Genomic DNA, 24,070 nt, shown 5'->3' on the forward strand with positions numbered 1-24,070 from the left:
GTGGTTACAGCTAATGCGGAGTGGTTACAGCTAATGCGGAGTGGTTACAGCTAATGCGGAGTGGTTACAGCTAATGCGGGGTGGTTACAGCTAATGCGGGGTGGTTACAGCTAATGCGGGGTGGTTACAGCTAATGCGGGGTGGTTACAGCTAATGCGGGGTGGTTACAGCTAATGCGGGGTGGTTACAGCTAATGCGGGGTGGTTACAGCTAATGCGGGGTGGTTACAGCTAATGCGGGGTGGTTACAGGTCATTCGGGGTGGTTACAGGTAATCTGGGGTGGTTACAAGTAATCTGGGGTGGTTACAGATAATGCGGGGTGGTTTCAGGTAATGCGGGGTGGTTACAGGTAATGCGAATCCTTCCTTCCTCCTCCCTCTTCTTCATGAATAATCACCTCTATTCCACTATAGATTCCACTATATGTAAGTGTTTCTTTCAGACATAACCTGCCTACAGAGGACTGATCTGCAATCAGAGACACTGGCTGACAGCTGAGAGAGCAGGAGACTGGTCAGCATTGATTATTCATTAAGAGGAGGGAGGAGGAATAAGTGGTGAGGTGTGCCAGAGTGTGGCACAAACAACTCCTCTTTGACACTGCAGTACAGTAGGAGACCTAAGATTGTACATAATCTGCTGCCTGGAAAACTACCAAAAAGCACCATGCTCACTAGGGGACTGACAGCTACAGCATACTGTCAGCAACTCAGGTAGGTTCCACGATCTGACAGATTACCTTTAAAGGGGTATTCCAGAAAAGAACAACTTTTCCCCTATCCATAGGCGATTGCGGGGGTTCAACTTTTGTACTCCCCTGCGATCTCTGTATCGGGCCAAAGCTTCAGTGTAATGATTAGAGCCTTGCGTACTGCGCGTGACCCGCACCTCTTTTCATTCCTATGGAGCGACTGAAAGAGCTGAGTATGTCAGCTCTATAGGAATGAATAGAGCTGTGTTGTCATGTGCCGTACCCAAGGCTCTATTCATAATACGGGCGGGGTACAGAGATATGACCCCCTGCAATCTCCCACATTTCCCCTATCCTGTGGATAGGGGAAAAGTTATTCTTTTATGGAATACCACTTTAAGGCAGTGACACAGACCATACTGTGATGGATATTACTGTCATACAAGAAATGTAGCCCACGTTGCAATGTCACACATAAGTATGGGGATCCATGTGTACATTTGGTGACCAGCTGTGACATATGTGAAGCTGCCTCCATCAGGATTGCACACCTCCGCACTGGTTATATAACAGAGCACCCGCATATACAGGACAATTACTCATATATGGCAGTGACAGCAGAACGCGAAGCTGCTAGAAATGACTAGAGACAGGATCACTGAACAAGAGGGAGGACAGAGAGCGGTGACTGCACTCAAGGCTCATGCTTCACCCCAAGCATATAGCAAGGCAGGATCCTGGCAGGTGACGGGTTGTCCTTCCTACCCCGGATCAATTTCCAATATTTCTCAGCTGATCTGAAATAACTGATCTATGTTTTTGTGTAACTAATATTTTAGAAACTGCTTGATGGGATACAGTAGATCAGTCTACTATCATTTATAAGAGAGGGGGCTACTTTGATTCTTATTGTGGAAAACCAAAATTCTTATATAGTTTGCACCAAATAACCTGCATGATTTCTCCACATTTTTAAAATGAGTTTTAGACCCTTTTATGCACTTTTTTGCACTTTTATAACACCACCTACTCACCTCTATACAACCTGCCCATCCATAGTGCCCCAAATAGTCCACCCTTCTGTAGCCCAATGCAGTATTGGTTCCCTACAATACCCCTTAATACTGCCCCATACAGAAGTTACCACATAATTGTGCCCTCACACAGTAGTTATCCCTAATAGTGCCCCCACACAGTAATTACCCCATTGTTTTTCCCAAGCAGTAGGTCATCCTATATTAGTGTCTCAAATAGTTAATCCCCCAATAGTGCCCCATATAGTAGATAATCTTTGCTATTTCTTTCCTAGAAGCAGATATTTACTCTATATAAGCATTCACTGAACAGGTGCATAACATTAGTCTATGAGAAGAGGCGTCTACGTGAACTCCTCTGGAAGGGAGAGGCCTCTCCAGGATTTTTTTTTTTTTCTGGCTGCAGGAGTTTTAGGGTCCGGTTTGCATTGACAGCCACAGGAAAGTTAAGCTACTCTCGGCAGTCTGTTTATGAAGGGCTGACAGCTTTATGGCTAGCATTAACAGATTGAATGTTTATTGGGGCAAATGTTTGTACGGAGGATTAGCCTAGAAACCTAGGCTCCGGCCTTTAGACATTTGCAAATACTCTCAGGGATCAGATGGTGTTAAAATTTCCCTTTCCTAGTTTCCATCAGCCTGTCCCCTACACGCCACTAGTGTTCTCCACTCCCCATCCCTTCAGTGTTAGAGTAAAGAATTATTAACTTTTTAAAGAACTATGTTTCATTAACATTGTATTCTGTACTGTATGTAGATATACAAGGCAGTTCTGTGGCCCCTTGCTGGCTTGGAAACCCCATCGCCCTGGTTTATGGCATTGTATTCAATAGGATCAGCCTAAAGCTATAAATGGCACATAGTGCTTTTTTCCAATACATTTCTTTTCCAGTCATTTCGGTCTTCGTGGCTTTTTCTTATTTATGGTGAATATTCCTGGCTTTACTTGCTGTTGTTTTCTGACTCACAAAGATAAAAAAAAATTCTCATACGGTTAAAAATGTACCATTTCATTTTTCTCCATGATTCTGATATAGTGAACGATTTAACGTAATGGGGTTTTCCATAATTTTGCCATATTTGCACAAGAAATTGGAGGGTAAGTAAGAAAAGCAAAGAGACATAGTCATCTCTCTCCTGATCCAGTACCGCACCACTCCACAGCCCCCAGTGTAAGGGGCCTACTTCACGGAGCGATAATTGGCCCGATTCGGCCGATTATGGCTCGGTGGGATAGAGAAAACGATCAGCCAATGATCGTGATCGTGTTTATTTAGGCCCAAACCTAAAATCATTGGTCACCCACTGCGCAACGCTTCGTGGAATAGCGGTGCGCAGCGGGCGACCGACTATTTGAGAAGCTGCATACATTACCTAGCAGGGCTTCTCCTCTGCTCCATCTTCCTCCCCAGGTCCCGCGGCGCAGCATCAGTGATTGGCTGCGCCGCGAGACCCGGGGAGGAAGACGGAGCGGAGGAGAAGCCCTGCTAGGTGATGTATGCTGCAAGGGCTGCAAGGACATTAGTAACTATGTCCCTGCAGCCCTCGCTAACGATTGTTGGGCTGTGAAATAGGCCCAGTAAACTAAATCGGCGCTCGTTTACATCGTTGGTCGGGCCCTGCTCGGCCCGTGAAATAGGACCCTAAGTGTGCCATACAAACTGCTGAGGTGAGTCACTGCTGCCAGTCACTGGCCCTAGCAGCCACATTCCCTAGGATGAGACGGCTGAGGCCAAAGACTTCCCTGCAGCGCCACCACAGTAGAAATTAAGCATTACACAGTGCTGAGGCAGAGGAAAAAAGTGCTCTCAGGATAACCTCTTTAATGCATTGTCCTCCAGAACGAAAGAGGTTCTCTTTGTAATCACTTGCCAATCTTATCAGGAGATGGCCATCCAAAAAACAGCCGAAAAACAAGATTTGCACACACACGGGATTGGGGCAGATGAGTATGCACTGTTTTTATTTTAAAAACATACCCCTTTAATAGGACCTGTGCATGATATCCACTGGGCATCGTACGGCTGTCTTCGATAATCATTTTTCTCATTTAAGTGTCCATTTTTGACTAAATGGTAAAATTATTGGTAGGAATTGCCTTGCTATTGGCCTTTGCTGTCTTGTTGTGACATACATAACTTGCCTTCATCATCATACCCATCTCATTGCTCTTGCACATGGCATAGCCGCCAGTATGGAGTTGTACATCCTTTTATGCATTGCAGTACGAGTTCTGGTGAACTTGAAGGTGTGTATTTGAATATTCTGACCTAGTGCCATTGCTTTTAAAGGAAATTACCTCTGTGTCAATATGTTGTCTGAAAGCTGCACCTTTTTTCTGTTGGGTTTGTATGGATTCCATGTGAAATCAGACATATACAGGGGTACAGTAGACTCCATGACATTCATTCTGATATTCAAGATAATGATGGTTGACCTCAGGGAGATCAACCAAAACACCGCATAGACACCATCATGTGTTTCTCAACATCAGTGAATCTTGGAACATTGCCCCCAAGGCGATGTTTTGGTGTTTTGGTTGATCTCCCTGAGGTCAACCATCATTCTCTTGAATGCACTTACTAGACTTTGTTTACACTAGCCAGAATCCTACTCCACACTGATGAGTGGTACCCCAAAACAGCTATCTATGGATAGATACCTTTCTGAGGTATTTCACAAGTCCTATAATTTTTTGAGTGTGGTTGGAAGGTGGTCTCCTCGACTGGAGAACCTCTTAGCTTGGTTGTTTCTTCCCGGAGGATGGTCTGGCTATCTCACTGATGTTGAGAAACACGTGATGGTTTATCTGCAGTATATTTGCATATTTGATTTCCAAGGGGGCAAAGTTCGTAGATTCACTGATGTTGGGAAACACGTGATGGTGTCTCTGCGGTGTTGTGGCTTGTTGGAAGGTGGTCTCTTTGACTGGAGATCCCCGTTAGCTTGGTTGTTCCTTCCCAGAGGAAGATCTGGCTAGCTCACTGATGTTAAGAAACCATGTGATGGTTTTTCCCAGTATTTTGCATAATCAATTTCCCAGGGGTCAATGTTCCTTCATTCTCTGACGTTGAGAAACATGTGATGGTGTTTCTGCAATGTTTTGGTTGATCTCCCTGAGGTCAACCATCATTCTCTTAAATGCACTTACTAGGCTTTGTTTCCACTAGCCAGAATCCTACCCCACACTGGTGAGGGGCAAATACCGAAACAGCTGTCTGTGGATGGATACCTTGCTGAGATATTTAGAAAGTCCTGTCATTTTTTTATTGTGGCTTGTTGGAAGATGGTCTCCTTGACTGGAGATCCCCCTTAGCTTTGTTCTTTCTTCCTGGAGGAAAGTCTGGCTAGCTCAATGACGTTAAAAAATGTGATTGTGTCTCTGCAGTATTTTTGTATATTCATTCTGATATGGCTCTGTATTTAAGTCAGCATTCCATCTTGTGTATGACGCTTTACAGTCACTGAATATTGGGCCATCTGTTCAGCACACCGATGCACATGTTACAAGGAATAGCTGTTTTAGACCACATGGTTTAACAAGTGCTTTCAACTTCTTTGAGCTGCGGATTCCTTCTGGCCAGAAACCACATTGCAAAAACCGCAAGGACAGCGCCATTCGACATGCCAGAAAGCACCCTAAAACTGGCACGCGGTTTGTACCACCTAGGAACACTTTCTTTCTTAGCCAACTCCTTTGGATAGAAGTGGCTATAATGTTAGAATTTGATAATATGATGAGAAGGATAGAGAAAGGAAACCTATCACTAATTTCCATCGAGGAGTTAATAAATCGGCACATTTACCTAGGTAGAAGGCAGGATGCCAGGATCTGTATCCAGCTCTGCCCTCACAGCTCTCCTATCTGGCAGCAGAAATACATTAGCAGGAAACTGCCATCTCCATTGCCAGATTTTTAACAGAAGCATTTGTTCTTTTTTTGTGAGAGCAAGCAAATACTTCTAATGCAGATAAAGCCGAGGAGCACGAGATTTATTGTATGTCAACAGTGGAGATGGGGGGGGGGTGAACGTAATGAATTCTGGGCATTGGCTGTGGACAGATAGATGTGACACGAGGATGAAATTGTCTAGGAGGTGATGTGCGTTGTTGTACCAGGAATGTGCCCTGCTCGTGTCGCCACAAGAGGTCGGCTTCCATAATACACTGAATAGTGGTGTGTCAAGAACTAGTGCTAATGCCGCACACGTTTTTTTTAGCCACGTTGGTTTTAACATGGGTGAGTCCCGCTGTGTAGGAAGGGTGTGTTCCCTTCGTTTTTTAAATCCATTCCCAAACTTCCATACTCAAACTCTGCTCTGGCATAGTTGCCAACATTTGAAATTTTTTTCCAGGGACCCTTTAGCGTTGACAACAAGGGGTGTGGCTTATGGTGGATGTGGTCTCTGTGGCGTGCGGCCTATCGTGGGTGTGGTTTGCGGGGTGTGGCTTGTCAACAGTGTTTTCATTTTGTTTTTGAATTTTCTAGTTAGAATTTTACAGTCAGAACAACACAAAAGAAGCATTACACAGCCCAGAATCGGGTCCCCAGTATATTACACACCCCAGTGTCAGGTCCTCAATATATTACACACCCCATTCAGAGCAACATACATACTGCGGCCCAGAGATAGCACTCTACTGACTGACTGTATATACTGGTAGTTTGTGTCCATATGATGCAGCTGCACCCCATATCATCATACTAATACCCCCTTCATGCTCCTGCTTTTCCATCATCATACTACTACCCCTTCATGCTCCTGCTTTTCCATCATCATAATACTACCCCCTTCCTCCTCCTCCTGTCCCTCCATTGTCATACTACTACCCCCTTCATGCTCATCCTCCTCCATCATACTACTACCCCCTTCATCCTCGGCCCCTCCATCATCATACTACTACCCCCTTCAACTGTAATTAAAACAAAAAAAGCAATACTCACCTGTATGGTTCCTCTAGTCCCCAGCGACTGCTTTCCCTGCTCTGCCTGAGTGAGGTCACTTGCTCCGAATGGGGTGGGTCTTTCCGTGGCGGGGCAGAGCTTCCTGGGACATGGTTTTGCCTGGGGCTGTCTCCTCAAAATCAAGACAGTCCCGGCAAAACCAGGACTGTTGGCAGCTATGCTCTGGTGGGACATGGCTTGTTGGGGGATGGCTTGACATTGGGTGGAGTTTGCAGAAAACACATTTTTCCCTGAATATTCCCTTTGTATGTCCTTGGTGTGAGGCTCTTCCAGCAAGAACAGTGTTGATGTTGAGGATTGTTCTCAGACACTATTTGCAGTGTAAAGTGTCAAGTAAATGATGCATAGAGATGACCACGTTGATGGATAAATGTTAGGCTAATAAAACATCTCTCGAAAACTTATCAAATTGACTTTTTTCCTGTTCATTTCGTCTCGTTGCACCCCCTCCCCTCCCTGTCTTTTAATGTTTGATGTACATACAGTCGAACCCTGTCTGCAAATACAGTGTCTAGCCTATGGATGTCAATCACAAGCTATGGAAATATATTTTAGATGTTTTGTCTTCTACTTTTTCACACCATTTAGTGCAGTCTAGTCCTACTGTATTATAATATGCCCAAGCCTAAAGGACAAAAATGGCTGCACATCACACCCATGGTTGATACGAAAGCCTGTCAACTACAATAAAAACCAACATCAGAAATTAGTAAATAATTTGATCAAACTATATTGCCTCATGTACCATGTGCAGGCCTCTGATACACATGAGTCCCTTCGCTAATTGACACTGTGCCGGTCAGCGACTGCCAACCTCACAAAGTGTGCGCAACAGTCAAGGAAGACTACAGAATGGCCCTGCAACCCCACTGTCACAGGACCAAACCCCAGGGGCCCCCCCAAACACCGTTGGCGCCGTCGGCAGAGAAAGCAGACACCAAGCAACACAAGTGTGAATAAGGTGCTACTACTCACCATCTGCCGGCAGGTAGAATGCGAAAAAGAGGAGGTACTTACCATATGTACACAGGTGCTTCCTGCTAATTAGGGACTCATGTGGGCCAGGGGACCTGCATGCGGTACATGAGGCAATACGGTTTGATCAAATTATATATCAACATCCTGGCGTTGGGTTTTAAATGTAGACGAGAGGCATTAGTGTCAGCCATAGGTGTGAGGTGCAGCAGCTCCTTTCTCTCCATGACTGTATTCTACTGTATTATAATGGCTGCCGGGCACAGACAGGCCACTTGTCATAGACCAAAATCTCACTTGTCTGGCATTACAGGTGGGGCAAGCACCACCGTTCTCACCATTCCAGAGAGGGGAGTGGGATTGTGGAGGCATGCCAAGCTACAGCACTTAAAGGGCTTGGCAACACCTCTCCGACACTTGAGAGGTGATTTTATAAAGTTTTTATTTACCACCAGGTTCAACAAAAGCACAATTCATTTTCTTACTCTAACAGCTATCCAGCAGAGTGGTCAGGTACAGTATATGTCTCTCTTTTATAACTTATTCTCTTTAAGTCTGAATAGCCCTTTAGACCAGTGCCTGGATTTTAAATTCCAAAATCTTATGGCCTAAAACCACAAGGCAGTGTCATCAGAGCGGGCCACCACTACTGCAGCTTTTACAATCTGGGCATAGGTCCCACTGGGAGGTGTCTCAATGGCTTTGATGAATGGAAGACCACGCAGCAGTATGGTGAAGAAGAACTTTACTAAAAATGTCAGTGAGTATCGGCAATCTTCCTTAGCAGATGAAGCACAAAATTTCTCAACAATTTAATCTGACAGACTGTACATTCATTCTCTCTTCTTCTCCTTTTACTGTCTCTCTGATCTCCCACTGGTCTTCTTAATGCATCCCCCTTTTTAATAAAATCCCTCACTCACCTACACAACCTGGGCTAGCATTTGGCTTCCATGACCCAGTAGCACATTTGGTCCTGTCTAGAGTTAAGCGAACTTCGAGCTTGCTCAAGTTCATCGAAACACGATCATGCGGCATTTGATTAGCGTTGGCTGCTGAAGTTGGATGCAGCCCTAAAGCTGCCTGGAAAACAAGGAAACAGCCATAGGCTTAACCAACTTCAGCAGCCCTCGCTAATCAAATGGCATACACTCCGGTTCCAGCAATCTCGAAAATGCTAGAAGTTTGCTCTATTCTAGCCCTGTCCTCAATGGATATCCATCTACAGCTGCTCCTAGTCACTTTGTGGCCTCTGTAGAAAAGACTCCAAACCCACCCATGGTTCTCCCATTATAGTAACCTATTATACCACTTGCAACAGGGCCTATAAAGCCAAAACTCACTTTGCCCAGGATACATGGGAGTCTCTCCTTGGCCTTCGAATTCTTATGGTTGTATCATTTTGCCTTGGTAAGAAACAACTCTGTAATAAAATAGTCATTGTAAATTAGAGATGAGCGAACCTGGAGCATGCTCGAGTCGATCCGAACCCGAACTTTCGGCATTTGATTAGCAGTGGCTGCTGAAGTTGGATAAAGCCCTAAGGCTATGTGGAAAACATGGATATAGTCATTGGCTGTATCCATGTTTTCCAGACAACCTTAGAGCTTTATCCAAGTTCTGCAGCCCCAGCTAATCAAATACCGAACGTTCGGGTTCGGATCGACTTGAACCCGAACCCGGTTCGCTCATCTCTATTGTGAATGCAAAGTGTTAGCCTATACTTAAGACAGCAATTGTTCAACCATAATGGCACCTTGGCCCAGCTGTCCCTAAACCAACCGGTTAGTACCAGACCCTGGAAACAACCAACTGTGCACACAATAAAATAGACACAAAACAGGACAATACAAATTTTATTAAAACTTTTACATGTGTTGAAAGCCATTACTTTCCAAGTGGATGTCTACCTAACTCCTTACATCATAATGGGCACCAATGTCACCCAAAAGACTTGTCTGATTTATAATAGGGCAGGTTGGTTTGTGTGATGGCGTCCAATGGCCATTGGCAAAAGAGAGAAAATTCTTCTATAAAAAAATGACAAAAATTTGCGACAAAGGTCCCAAACTATGCCTCCCATGCAGATGTGAGCATTGACTAGTTCTTCATTTTCTATAGATATCTTTGGGTAGAAAATCTGGAGAGTACAAATGAAAGGCAGGGAAGCATGGTAAGGGCGGTTTCACATTAGCAAAAATATTTTTTGCATCCATATTACAGCCACAAGTCCCACCTCCTGAAAACCTGACCGCTGTAAGCTCCGGTCATCGGACTCATGGCAGATCTAATACGGATACAAAAATGTGTATTATGCTAATGTGAAACCGGCCTTACTATGTTTTTTATTTGTAAGTTGATGTCTGGTAAGAGAAATCTAGTAATAATTCCGAGCCGGTGTGCGATCTTAGTGCACAGCTGTGTGGGTAAGAGTTCATTTATTTCTGTGCTGTCCGACCCTGATGACAGATAAATGAGGGCGGCTGGGGCATCTGAAAGGGAGAAAGGCCCTCTTCTCAGGTGTGCTGTTTGTTCAGTAATGCTCTGATGCCCATCTTTTCTCAGATCCCATCTCTAATGGGCCTCTGCCATTTTACGGCCACTGTTTGTGTTAGTTCAGGTTACTGGATCCATTATTCTTGGAGGCCTGTATCCTGCGCATTCGCCTACATTATAGACTGAGAAAGGGAAGCTTTTAAGAAAATAAAGAAAATCATATATTTAGTTGTTCTGCTGGAATATGTGGCCAGGAAGGTGTGTTATTCCACAGGTAGCCCACAGGATGCTTCCCCTGTCATGCTGTGATAAATGGCACTGACATAAGAGCTGTTTCTTCCAGTCTGTAACTTTCTGTAGCTCCGTTGTCTCATGTAGCGTTATAAAGGTTATTTGTATGTTTTATTATAGGTATTGTAGATTAGGTCAGTGTTGCACACCTCTCGCTGGTTGGTGCTCAATGGGTTGTGGTTCTTCAACCATGCATACCAAAGCGTAGTAAAATCCACGGCACTCAATATTATGCAGAAGTGATAGTTTATTTTACAGTGATAGACAAATAGTGTATACTCCGACCAATATGAAATACTATGCAGTGGAGACCATAAATATAAAGCAAGCTTTCGGCCCTTCCCGGACCTTCCTCAGGCTAATGGATCTCACAGTAGTCAGTCTGTCTGGAGTCTGGTGGACCATTAAGTTATAATGAATCTTTTATTACAACACTATATATCGGTCTGCTTAGACTCTCTATGCTCTATACCACAATGCCTGCGGTTTTCTAAGGACCTTTCTAGATGAAGGGCACATCACAATGACATAGCTATCCATATTTATTCACTTTTGCACTCCCTTAGGTTACGTTCTGCTCTGTAGTGTCACCAGATATGTTAGGGGTTAATACTCCTGTGTTACAATGCAGGGGCTATGGCTTGGAATCCAACCAAGGCAACACCTGAGTGCATCTATAGTATATTGTAACAGGGGATATTATCTCCATAGAGATCAATGTATGTATTGTTTACTTGTAACAGACTATAAGAATACCTTTATGTATACACGCAGTGCCCCCCTTGACACAATTTCTTGGAGAACAACCCCATTCACATGTATAGAATGGATTTTCAGTTGCAAAAATGTATGTGACACGTCTACAATGTATATACACACACCTAAATACAGTATATTAGCAGCACAGATTTCTCTTCTGCTCTTCAGCTGATCTTCCCAGTTGAAGAGGTTGTTTTTTTTATCATAAAACTTATTTAAAGGGTTTTCCTGGAGAAAGAAACACTTTGACACCATGACCCTTTAAAACAGAAGTAGGGAACCTTGGCTCTCTAACAGTTGATAAATCAAACAGCCTGTCCATGCATGATGGGAGTTGTAGTTTTGCAACAGCTGGAGAGCCAAGGTTCCCTACCCCTGCCTTAATCCACTGGCCTATACTCGACTGGCCTATCTCAGGTGGCTGTTCCGATGGTGCCCAGTTCCTCACGGCTCACTGTTTCCTGGTGACGTCTTCCTGGTGATACACAGGAAATGCCCTCTCAGCCAATCACTGGCCTGGGGTGGGGCATTGCTGTGGCCAGTGATTGGCTGAGCAGGCATTTCCTGCATGTTGAGATGTCACCAGGAAGTTGTTGGTGGTAGGGACTGGGGAGAAGGGAAGTGGCAAAAAACTAGGTAAGTCTCCTTTTTTTTTTTTTTTTTTTTTTTTTTTTGGGCACAAATGTTCTTTTCCCAGACAAACCTTTTAAAGTTTACCTGTCATTATAAAATCTTTTGACAAGTCGTAAAGACGTAACAAAAAAGAAGAGTTCAACATCAAAATCTTCCATAGAGCTTTATTGCAAATCCAAATACAGGTAGCATTTTCAACCACACTTTTTCCCAGTAATTGAAACATATCACAAAGTTATATGACTTTGTAAAATGCTTCAAACACCTATCTGCCTCCCTTCCTTATGTTCCCTCAACCCCCCACCAGGAAGTGAAGTAAACTCATTCTTACCTAATGACTGTTGACCCTAGACTTTTCTGTGGCAGCCATTTTGTGACAATGACATCATTAAGAGGGAGGCGGGTCTAAGCCCTGTTAAGCCAGCCTCCCTTTGTCAGATGACTCAGGTTTCTCAGCTCTGATTGGCTGAGCAAGCTGTTAACCATCTAACAGTTCTACAGAGTCAGTTAAACCTCACAGGGGAGCAATTGCGTCATGGGAAATCCCAAACCAGGAAGTGAAGTAAAAATGAAGACAACAACTGGACCGTCAGTTCAGTTTTTTTTTTTTTGTTTTTTTTACCAGCGCCGGAGTTGTCCTTTAAGCCCACAGTGTTGCATATATTGGATGCCGTTGTATCTACATCTCAGTTCAGAGCAGGAGTGTAGGATTGGAATCTGATACATATATGTGTAGGTTTATATTTACAGCTATTGGTTTTATACAATCCTAATGACAATGGATACGTTCTATTCTGTCAATATACGGTATTACTGCTGCAGCTCCATCGTCTTATCTTTCCCTCCAAAACCAGTGACTTTAAAAGCCATGTGCCAAGCAATAAACAGCAACAAGTAAAAATAGAAATGTCTTTCATCCCAGGACTCGCTTTTTATTATTTTAGTCATAACAACATCCAGTTCATAAACAGATAGCAAGAACCAAGCAACAAAGAGAATGGCAGCTGACAGCTCTCTAGCCCCCCCCCCCCCCCCCCCCCCCCCGCATAAAGGCTGATGTGGCTCCACATATATCTGATTGTTTCCCTAGAAATTTCTAGGTATTGGTGAATTAGTTAGTAAAATTAGCAATTTTGTACTTCTTGGAAGATAAATCAGTTCTCCCTGCTGTGACATACTGGAGGCCATGTGGCTTTTCTTTACACAATGGCCAACCTGAGTGAGCAGAGCTGCACTGTAAAGCATGGTGAAGGTGTTAGAACCGTGATGGAGCTCTCATGGGAAGTGAAGATACAGCTGCACCTTCAGGGGTGCCAGGAGTCAGACTGCCACCCATCTGATATTGATGGTTTATCCTAAGGGTCCATTTACATAGAAAGATTATCTGACAGATTATCTGCCAAAGATTTGAAGCCAAAGCCAGAAATAGACTATAGACAGAGATCAGGTCATAAAGAAAAACATGAGATTTCCTTGCTTTTCAAATCCATTCCTGGCTTTGGCTTCAAATCTTTGGCAGATAATCTGTCCGATAATCTTTCTGTGTAAATGGACCCTAAGGAGAGGCTATCATTAAAAAGACCAAGCAACCAACACTTAAAGGGAAACTATCAGCAGGTTAAAAGAATCTGACCTGCTTATAGCCCCCTAGTGCACACAGGGGTGCTGTGAATGAAGGGACGTCTCTTACCTTCTTCCTTTGCGCTGTTTCTGTGCAGTTTTGTAGTTTAATCCTGCATCTATTAAGGACATTTGGAGCACTGGCGGCGGGGCTTTGCCCCCGGAGCACCGGTCCGGCTCACACCAGGCCAGCCCCTTCCACTGATAATCATTGGAAGGGACGGGCCGGCCACCTGTGCTCCAAACGGTCTTACTAGACGCAGGATTAACCTATAAAGTGCGTGTAAATGGCTCGGAGGATGGAAGAAAGTTACTTTCATAGTCAGCGCACCGTGCGCAATAGGGAGCTATCAGCAGGTGATGATGGTTTCCCTTTAAAAATTTACTACAAGTTAAAGAAGTTTTACCACTAACCCTGTTCTCTCTATGCCTTCAGTTTTATATATATATATATATATATATATATATATATAAAATTACCTCCAAGCCATGTGTATGGAGGTATACTAGAAAAGTGGTGTCCATTATGTGGCACTCCGGTAATATCTAAAACTACAACTCCCAGCATACCCTTAAAGTAAAATACAGTGTATTGAGAATTGTTGGAGAGCTGCCCATTGAATGCTACCACCTTAGAGAATGAATAAGTGACTGAATATATTGTATGGATGAATGCCTAATATGATAGCTGTTTTCATTTTATAGATTGTTTGGCTTCTATAAAGGAATACTTCCCCCTATCTTGGCCGAGACCCCAAAACGAGCGGTTAAGGTAAGTCCCTCTAGCACATTGCCCTGCGTGGACCAGCAGCTTCTAGTAACGTACCATGTGACATGTCTCCGATGTCTGTGCGGTCAGTATCATTAACCTTTTATTTGCCTTATGAAAATATTAGCCACATGAATTCTACAAACCCAGTAGAGCGCTGGCTGCAAGACGTCAACCCTCTCAGTATGGAAGAAAGGGTTAAACGTCTAGCTCCAGCTCCTGTCAGCTAACTGGGGACTTGACCTCTGACCAAAACCATCAGAGACGTTTGTTAAATGAAAAGGAAACTAGAAAATCGTCCCCTGTTCTGTAAAACAAATTCTCTATTTACATGTCATGCAAAGCTTTGCTTTACCTGCGTTATTTACATAACGTTGAAATTACCATGGGAAGCAAATCAGAACTTTTGGCAGCTCTGCCCTCCGTACAGAAAGAGCCGGGGGATAGTCCGACTCTTTGTCTCCCGCAAAAAGAATAACCCTATGCATCCCGAGATTGCAGGTGTGATAGAACAATCTACTTTCTGGTTAAATTATCTTCTTTATTGGTGTAGAAGATAAAAAAGTAGTCCCTCCATCATAGGGACGGGGTTTGCTGTCCTGGACAGATGGACCTAGGTTTTTGTTTTCTCCTCCACATCTTAAAGGGGACATCTCTCGAAAAAAAAAATTTTTAAATCAACTGGTGTCAGGAAGTTCTAAAGATTTGTCATTTACTTTACTATATAAAAAAAAATCTCAAGTCTATAGGGCTGCTGTATGTCCTGCAGGAAGTTCTGTATTCTTTCCAGTCTGACACAGTGCTCTCTGCTGCCACCCCTGTCCATTTCAGGAAGGGTTCAGATCAGTAACATATCCCCATAGAAAACCCTCTCACCTCTCTGGACAGTTCCTGTTATGGACAGAGGTGGCAGCAGAGAGCACTGTGTCAGACTTGAAAGAAAACACCACTTCCTGCAGGACATATAGCAGCTGATACGTACTGAAGGTCTTGAGATTTTTTTAAATAGAAGTAAATTATAAATCTATAGAACTTTTTTCCATACAACAATGTTTCGCTGGAGTACCCATTTAATCATGAAAGTAGTCATCCCAAGATTAAAAGTTACCTAAGTAGTAGTACCTAATCGGTCTAACTGCTGGGACCTCCACTGATCATGAGAACGGGAGTCCCCCTCCCCATGTGCATGGAGTGGCAGCCGGACATGTACGCTACCACTACTCTCACTCTCTATCAGGATACCAAAGATAGCTGAACACACTGTACTCTACTTTCTACTTCAGCTCCACAGAGTGCAAATTAAGTAACGGCCATCATGCTCAGCCAACACGTCATTCACGCAATGAGAGAAGGGATCCCCTGTTCTCTTGACCGCTGAGAGTCCTAATGGCCAGACCCCCACTGATCTTGGCTTTTTACACTTCTCTATACCCTAATAATCCCTCCCCTGCAGAGAGCAGAGTCCTGCATAGGGTTTCACCGCCCAGAGACGGTATGGACTTAAAGGAGAAGTCCAGCGAAAATTTTTATTAAAGTATTGTATTGAACCCCAAAACGGGAAATGCTTATAGAGTGCTTTTTCCCTGCACTTACTACTGCATCAAGGCTTCACTTCCTGGATAAAACGGTGATGTCACGACCAAACTCCCAGAGCTGTGCGGATACTCAGTGTCCCTCCAGTGCCCTGTGTCCCTCAGTGTCCCCCTGCCATCATCCTCTCCAGCAGCCACAGCCCACACAGCTCTGGGAGTCGGGTCGTCATGGCACATATACAGTACCCTGGTGAAGATAAGGGATGCCCTATCAGACGTAATATTATGTGTTTGGGCTATCCTGCTCTGCCTAATATATGAGGACCCTGAACAAGACCCCTCCCTGCCATTAGCTGAACCACACAATCCCTTTGAGTGATAAAGTGGCTTTATCTTGTCGGTTTACTGTTCTGATTTCATATTGTATTTAAGTCAACACTTTATGCTGTAAAGCATATTTGATCTTTACAACAGCTGTATTTACAAAGCCTGAAATGTGATTTATTTATTTATTTTTGCCACACATACCAACAGTGGCCTCTCTATGGGCTGAAGCACACCGGCGTTTTACAGCTCTGTCTTGTAATAGAGTTCCCACCACTGAGCATCTACTGTAAGGACCCTATTACACGGGACGATTATCGTGCGAAAAAATCGTTATATTCGAATTTAAACGATAATCGTTCTGTGTAATTGCAGGCAGCGATCTGAAAATCGTTTGTATGTCGTTGATCGTTCATTTAGATCTGAACCTAAAATTATCGTTAATCTTTCGCTAATCGTTCGCTGTAATTCCGCGTTCGTTCGCTCAAGTTCCGCATTTTTTCACTAATCGTTCAGTGTAATGGCACATTGTCCATTGTTTTGCTGGGATCAGAAGGAGTAAACGATCACAGTAACTATCGCAGTAACAATCGTATCTAATGACCATCGTTCTGTGTAATATGGTGAACGATTTCAGGTTAACAATAAACAATCTCGTTTGCGATCGTTTATCATTAAAAATCGCTCCATGTAATAGGACCATAACACTGGATGGCTTTGTCTTCATAATCATGGCCTGTTGTACATTATATATGTAAGTGAGAATAGCCCAGTACATGTGGAGCCCGTATACTTAGGGCCCTATTCCACCGGACGATTATCGTCTGCATAATCATTAACGATCTCAAACGACCGCTATTGCGAAAGACCTGAAAACGTTCACTCATTTCCATGGAACGATAATCGTTACTTATGATCGTAATTGCGCTAGTTTTTCTTCGCTATTTATTCGCTATTGCGTTCGTATCTATTGCGAACAACCGAACAATGTCTTATTCAATGCGAACGATTTGCGAACGTTTTGCGAACGAGCAACGATAAAAATAGGTCCAGGTCTTATAAAGCGATCAACGATTTCTCGTTCGGTCGTTAATCGTTAACTGCATTTCCACCGAACGATTATCGTTTAGATTCAAATGATTTAACGATAATCTGAACGATAATCGTCCGGTGGAATAGGGCCCTTAGGAGCTATACAGGCCTTCTAATAAACCGTTATAAGGATTGGCTTGTTCTAGAGGCTACCACACTAATAGGCAAGGGAAATAACTCTAGATTAGGCTAGGGCCACACTGGTTTTTCAATCCGTTTTTTTTTCATCTGTTTAAAAAAAAAAAAAAAACACGGATGGAAAAAACAGATGTATTTGTGTGCATACGTTCTGATCCGTTTTTCCATTGACTTCCATTACAAAGAAACACATAAAAATGCATCAATTTTTTAACGTACACAAAAACACGGTCAATCACGTTTTTGTGTATGTTTAAAAAAAAACGAATGCGTTTTGATCCATTTCTCTGTAATGGAAGTCAATGGAAAAACTGATCAGAACAGATGCACAAAAAATGCATCTGTTTTTCCATCCGTTTTTTTGTAAAAACGGATTGCAATAATGCAGTGTGAATCCAGCCTTAGTTTTCTTTTAGTCCCCATTTAAAGTACTGTCCCAAACAGAATAAAAGAAAAATCTGATTAAAAAAAAAATTTTCTTATGTCTATTTGCCTTTCTAATGTCTGGTATAAGAAGCATTGGGTGACCAGTGTATTTTTAAAGTTTTACTAGATTTGTTTTATATCATCTTACATCTTTGGAAATCTCAGAATATTACTCAGTGGCCCGTATCTTTGGTCACCTATGGAAATCCATATATATATATATATATATATATATTTGTGTTGTTTTTTTGCTGCAAACAGCCTAATAAGTATATCCTTGACAAATAGCAAAACCATGATGTGAACAAGCCCCTAAGTTGAATGCAGTTTTTTATCTTTGAGTCCGGTAACAATGAGGCGACTCTTAAGTTGAAGGCCCACTTCTAGTTTCCAACGCTTGTTCAGGCCGGGGTTGACCTCTACATTGCTTCTTTTAAAAGAAATCTCAGTACTGTATGAGTTTTAAGTGCACAATGTTTACATACTGACATCTAGAATATTCTCTTGTATGAATATCTCAGCACTAGCCGGCCCACGTGACCGCACATCACTCATCACATATAATTATACCAAAGCAAAACAACCTTTAACAGCAAACTCAAACATTGAGCCAGCTCTACATTTCCTGAGTGCTCGCTCTTATTCTCTCTCTCTTTCTCTTCTACCCCTTTTGTATTTGGTTAGAAGTAAATGTATTAGTGATTAATAAACAGGAGTTATTTGCAGATTGTAATTTATCACTTCCTTTATTTCTTTCTTTATAAGGGTTAAATATATGCCGTATCGTATATACTGTAGACCCCCTTAGAATTCAGACTGGCTCATGTCGTAAATGAGTTGTCCATTTTGGACAGTCTTTATTGCTAAAACAAACTGAACACAGCAGGGGCGTAGCTAGGATTCTAGGATTCATCACTCTGTGATGTGGCCAAAAAATAAAATCTCTTGTGGCCAGAGGTAAAATTCCGCCTGCAGCCACAAGAGTGATTGGCAGAGCAGAGAGCCAATGGCTGCTTGCTCTGTCAGTCCACTGTTTTTACCTATAAGGGCCCTTATGGTTGAATACATAGGTGCAGGAGCAGACTACCTTCTGCTTAACCCCTTATGTACTGCGGAGTGTAACTGACCCAATGCTTGCTCTGTCAGTCCACTGTTTTTACCTATAAGGGCCCTTATGGTTGAATACATAGGTGCAGGAGCAGACTACCTTCTGCTTAACCCCTTATGTACTGCGGAGTGTAACTGACCCAATTGTCATGTTAGACAAGGATATATCTGCTTTACTGCCTGTGCACTGATAACCCCTGACCTCTGCATGGAGCTCTGCACATTTTCCTACTTGGTGGCACAGCTGGAGAATAGAGGTCAGAGGTTATCAGAGGAGATCTCGTTGTCTTCTGTTTGTTAACCCTTTTTTGTGTTGCAGCATGTAAGTAAACATTGGGTCACTTACACACTGCAGTACATAAGGGGTTATGCAGAAGGACACATGCTCTTACCTTCTCCCCCGGGCCCCCCTCCGGCACGGCCCCATAGCAACTGCCTACCCTGCCTCTATGGTAGCTAAGCCACTGGCACACAGAAGATCAGCTATAATCTCTAAAGCAGGGATGGGGAATTTTTGGCCCTCCAGCTATTGCAAAACTACAATTCCCATCATGCTTGGACAGCCAAAGCCCTACAGAGAAAATAAAGCATGACATGTTGTGTACGGAAGTCATTGGGATGTTCATGTTATGCGTGAACTTCAGAAGTCCTTCACAGTGATTGACACCCTTTGACTAATAGATGAGATTCACCTCTGCTTGGAATGACCTAAAGTTTATTGTACGTTGTGGCTCTTAAGGGGTAGTGCGGCGCTAAGAAATTATTCACAGAATTACACACATTACAAAGTTATACAACTTTGTAATGTATGTTATATCTGTGAATCGCCCCCTTCCCTGTGTCCCCCCACCCCCGCACATGTACCCGGAAGTGTTGGTGCATTATACATTACCTGATCCGTGTCGCGCCCATCTGCCATCTTGTGCCGCAACGTCATGTTCGGCCGGCTCTCCGATCTTCCCGAGTGCCAGCCGCCCTCTGCCGCGTTATCAGATGCTCAGCCGCAATTGGCTGAGCATAACTGTGCTCGGTCAATCGCGGCTCAGCGGCTGATGACACGGCATAGTGCGGCTGGCACTCAGGAAGATCGGAGAGCTTCGGCTGGCCGGCCGAAGATGACGTTGCGTCCAAGATGGCGGACGGGCGCGACACGGATCAGGTAATGTATAATGCACCAACACTTCCGGGTACAAGTGCGGGGGTGGGGGACACAGGGAAGGGGGCGATTCACAGATATAACATAAATTACAAAGTTGTATAACTTTGTAATGTGTGTTGTTCTGTGAATAATTTCTTAGCGCCGCACTACCCCTTTAAGTGCAAAAAAAAAAGTATATATTATAAAAATTCCCATTACAGGATTAGGACCTATTTAGAATACATAGGACCGACGTTGGTTCAGTAGTTGTCACAGTTGTTTTGCAGTATCGGGGTCCTGGGTTCAAAGTCAACCAAGGCAACAACTGAATGTAGTTTGTATGTTGTTCCCATGTTTGCATGGGTTTTCTCTGGGCACTGTGCCCCCCTCCCTCCATCCGAAAAAACAAAAACAAAAAGGAAGCAAAAAGGAGATAGTTTCCTTGTTTGTTTTTTTTCCCCAGACATCTTTACTAAAGGTTTTCTTTATACTTTTTGGTGCATTTACTTTGCATTTATCTAACTTTACCGTGGTCGGTTTTCACTGTAGCAATGTAAATCGCTCCGTTTTTTGCAAAGCGATTCAGGTACAGTAGATTGCAGAGTCACACGTGAAAAACTAGGAGTCAGATACATAATAAATCTAGGGTGATGAGAAGCTGAAACCTGAAAGTTTTTGGGAAGTGGGTATGAAGTTTGATGGACATGGGAGATATGCTGCTCGCTTAGTAATGATGTTATCCAGTTTTGTATTTATTTTTTTTTATAAGTGAAGGGAAAAGAAATAAAAATATTGAAAATTAAAAAAAAATAAAAATTAAAAAAAAAACTAAAGACCTAACAATATTAGTAACTGAGGTTGGATTGTGAGCCACAACAGGGACTGTACAGCGCTGCTGAATATGCAATATAAAAAAAAAAGAAGAAAAAAAATCAATACTATCATTTATCTATATGCTGTTGAACAAGTTGAGTGACCACTCATTTACTTTCTTTCAGTTTTTCACCTTTGAGCAATACAAAAAGCTGCTCACTCCATTGTCTTTGTCTCCTGCGTGGGTGAGTTTTTAAATTTTTCTCATAACCAAATGCTTCTATGTCTAATGATGGCATAACTGATGATATTCCTTCACTTTATGAGATGTGAAAAAATCCTTAGAAGGTAACCTGAGCATAGACCACCAGTACTTAAAGGGAACCATTCACCCCGTGGCCCCCGGCAGAAACTGACATACAGTGACATAAAGGTCAATATACTTACCACATCGCTCCCGGTCCCGTCCCGGATCCCGTTGTTGACACGGAGAAATCGCCGATTCTTCTTCTCTCGCCCATTATGGTAATGAGCTGAGATGAGTCCAACGTCCATAGGAAACGACGGACGAGTCCAACTTATTCATGAGGTCCTCTTCTCGTCGCCGCCCATCCACGCCTCCTGGAACTTGATTGACGTCTTCAGTCTTCTGCCGAATTCCCGCGCAGGCGCCGCTGTGATGGTTTCGTCACCTCTTCTGCGCCTGCGCGGTAAACAGGATACAGTGTTCGAGCAAATCGGCGCACGCGCAGTAAACAGTGAAGCTGCGGAGCGGCTTCAATTGTGAACTGCGCATGCGCCGAAAACGACTGTCACGGCGCCTGCGCGGGATCCGGCGAGAAGAAAGAAGACGAGGAGGAAGAGGACCTGGCGTCAATCAAGTGTCGGAGGCGGGGAGAAGGCTGGACTTCGGACCCGGCGGCGCTCATTACCATAATGGGCGCGAGAAGAAGAATCGTCGATTTCTCCGTGTCAACAACGGGCTTCGGGACGGGACCGGGAGCGATGTGGTAAGTATATTGACCTTTATGTCACTGTATGTCAGTTTCTGCCGGGGGCCACGGGGTGAATGGTTCCCTTTAAAGTGACTGTACCACCAGGCCCAGGCTGAAGCACTGGAGGCAGGCCGACCCACCCTTAGTGGGAGGAAACCCCAGCCCCTCTATAATAGGGTTCCATTGATTCTAATGGAGTCACGTCATGGAGGAGCTGGGGTTTCTTCCCACTAAGGGTGGTTCGGCCTCCTCAAGTGCTTCAGCCTGGGCCTGGTGGTACAGTCACTTTAAAGGGAGACTCCCACTAAAGATTTTTCTTTTAAATCAACTTGTGCCACAAAGTTATATAGATTTTCAGTTTACTTTTATTGAAAAATCTCCAGTCTTCCAGTACTTATCAGCTGCGGTATGTACTGCAGGAAGTGGTGTATTTTTTCCAGTCTGACACAGTGCTCTCTGCTGCCACCTCTGTCCATGTCAGGAACTGTCCAGAGCAGGAGAGGTTTTCTTTGGGCATTTGCTGCTGCTCTGGACAGTTCCTGTCTCGGACAGAGGTGGCGGCAGAGAATACTGTGTCAGACTGGAAAGAATACACCACTTCCTTCAAGACATACGGCAGCTGATAAATGCTGGAAGAGATTAGATTTTTTAAATAGAAGTAAATAACAAATCTTTATAACTTTCTGACATCAGATGGTTTGAAAGAAAAAAAAAATCACGCATAGGAATTGCCAACTTACCTTACACTGGCCACAGCAGTGACTGGAAAGACTATATTCAAACATGGACATAGCCTTAGTGGCATCATCTCAGTACAGTGCTATCATACATTTCTACCTGCCTCCTCCTCTAGATTTTTGCAATTGCTGGGCTTGGATCTGGATTAACAGAGGCCGTGGTGGTAAATCCTTTTGAAGTTGTAAAAGTTAGTCTACAAGCCAATCGCAATGCCTATGCCCAGGTAAGAGCGCTGAGATCTTCTTTCTGAAATGCTATTTTTAATTTTTATAATGAAGTCTGAATGGAGGGCTTGAAGGAAGGGTCTGGATGGGTCAGAACATAACATGTTAATAAAATTCAGTATAAAAAAAAATGTGGAATATATATTTTTCCCTACAGTTCTCCTAGACATAGCTGCTGTATATCCATTCATATCATCAACCATTAATTTCTGTACTGTGGGGAAAAAATGTTTTCAAGTCAACCAATGCCAGAAAGTTAAACAGGTTTGTAACTTCTATTTAAAAATCTCAAGTTTTCCAGTATTTATCAGCTGCTGTATGTCCTGCCAGAGGTGGTGTATTCTTTCTTGCCACCAAGAACTGCCCAGAGCAGGAAAGGTTCTTTATGAGGATTTGCTCCTGCTTTGCACAGTTCCTGACATAGACAGAGGGGGCAGCAGAGAGCACTGTGTCAGACTGGAAAGAATACACTACTCCCTGCAGGACATACAGCAGCTGATAAGTACTGAAAGACTAGATATTTTTTTTTAATAGAAGCAATATACAAATCTATATAACTAATTTTAAAACAACCTTTAAAGTTTGCCATAGATGTATGGCAGACCCCACCCTGATGCAGTGACTTGCCTATGGCTATACAGCTCTTATACAAATATTGTAATAGACATGTTATTCTCAGGCTGTATGGTATTCCACATTTACTCACTAAAAATGTTAAATCATTCAATCGCAGGCCAAATAAGACTATTTTTTTTACCCAGTCTGAAAAGAATTAAGGGTGAACCCCTGGGGGCTCTTCTAGATTCAGTGCCTAAGAATTCCTAGTGTGTTTGTATGAGATAAAGTAATGCTAGCTACTAATAGAGTCTTCTGGATTTATTGCTGGACAGTATTAGGGGTCACGTCTATAGAATTCCGTCCGCACATGGATTGTGTTCTGCGGACTGGACATCATGATTATTTATGATGTTGGGAGCTCCTATACAGTTTAAGAGTCTGTGCTAGTGTACTGACACAGTGGCGCGGCCAGGTCCAGTCCGCAGAGCACAGTCTGTGTACAGAATTCTACGTACGCGCAAATGGTCCCATTGCACAGGCAGATAGGGGCCTGATGAATACTGTAAATGAATGCTGATCTAGCTTGTTTACTGGGCCTATTGCAGGGCCCAATAATCGTTTAGCAAGGGCGCCAGGGACATCGTTACCAATGTCCTTGCCCAAACAGTATACATAACCCATCCATGCTCCAGGGCTCCTCCTGCGCTCTGCTTCCTCTCGGGACCACCGTGGCCAATGATTGGCTGAGCA

General features: G+C 43.5%; 1 protein-coding gene across 3 annotated transcripts in view; it reads left to right on the top strand.

Moving 5' to 3' along the window:
• SLC25A21 (solute carrier family 25 member 21) overlaps window positions 1-24,070 on the top strand; it is a 208,291-nt gene that overhangs the window by 151,247 nt on the left and 32,974 nt on the right. For all 3 annotated transcript variants that reach the window (XM_069951324.1, XM_069951323.1, XM_069951322.1), the window contains exons 5-7: window positions 14,172-14,238; window positions 20,991-21,050; window positions 22,654-22,761. In XM_069951324.1, the coding sequence (XP_069807425.1) occupies window positions 14,172-14,238; window positions 20,991-21,050; window positions 22,654-22,761 (235 nt within the window). The remainder of the gene's footprint in view (window positions 1-14,171; window positions 14,239-20,990; window positions 21,051-22,653; window positions 22,762-24,070) is intronic.

Source organism: Dendropsophus ebraccatus, chromosome 13 (genome assembly GCF_027789765.1).
Source record: "Dendropsophus ebraccatus isolate aDenEbr1 chromosome 13, aDenEbr1.pat, whole genome shotgun sequence".
Classification (NCBI taxonomy): Eukaryota; Metazoa; Chordata; class Amphibia; order Anura; family Hylidae; genus Dendropsophus; species Dendropsophus ebraccatus.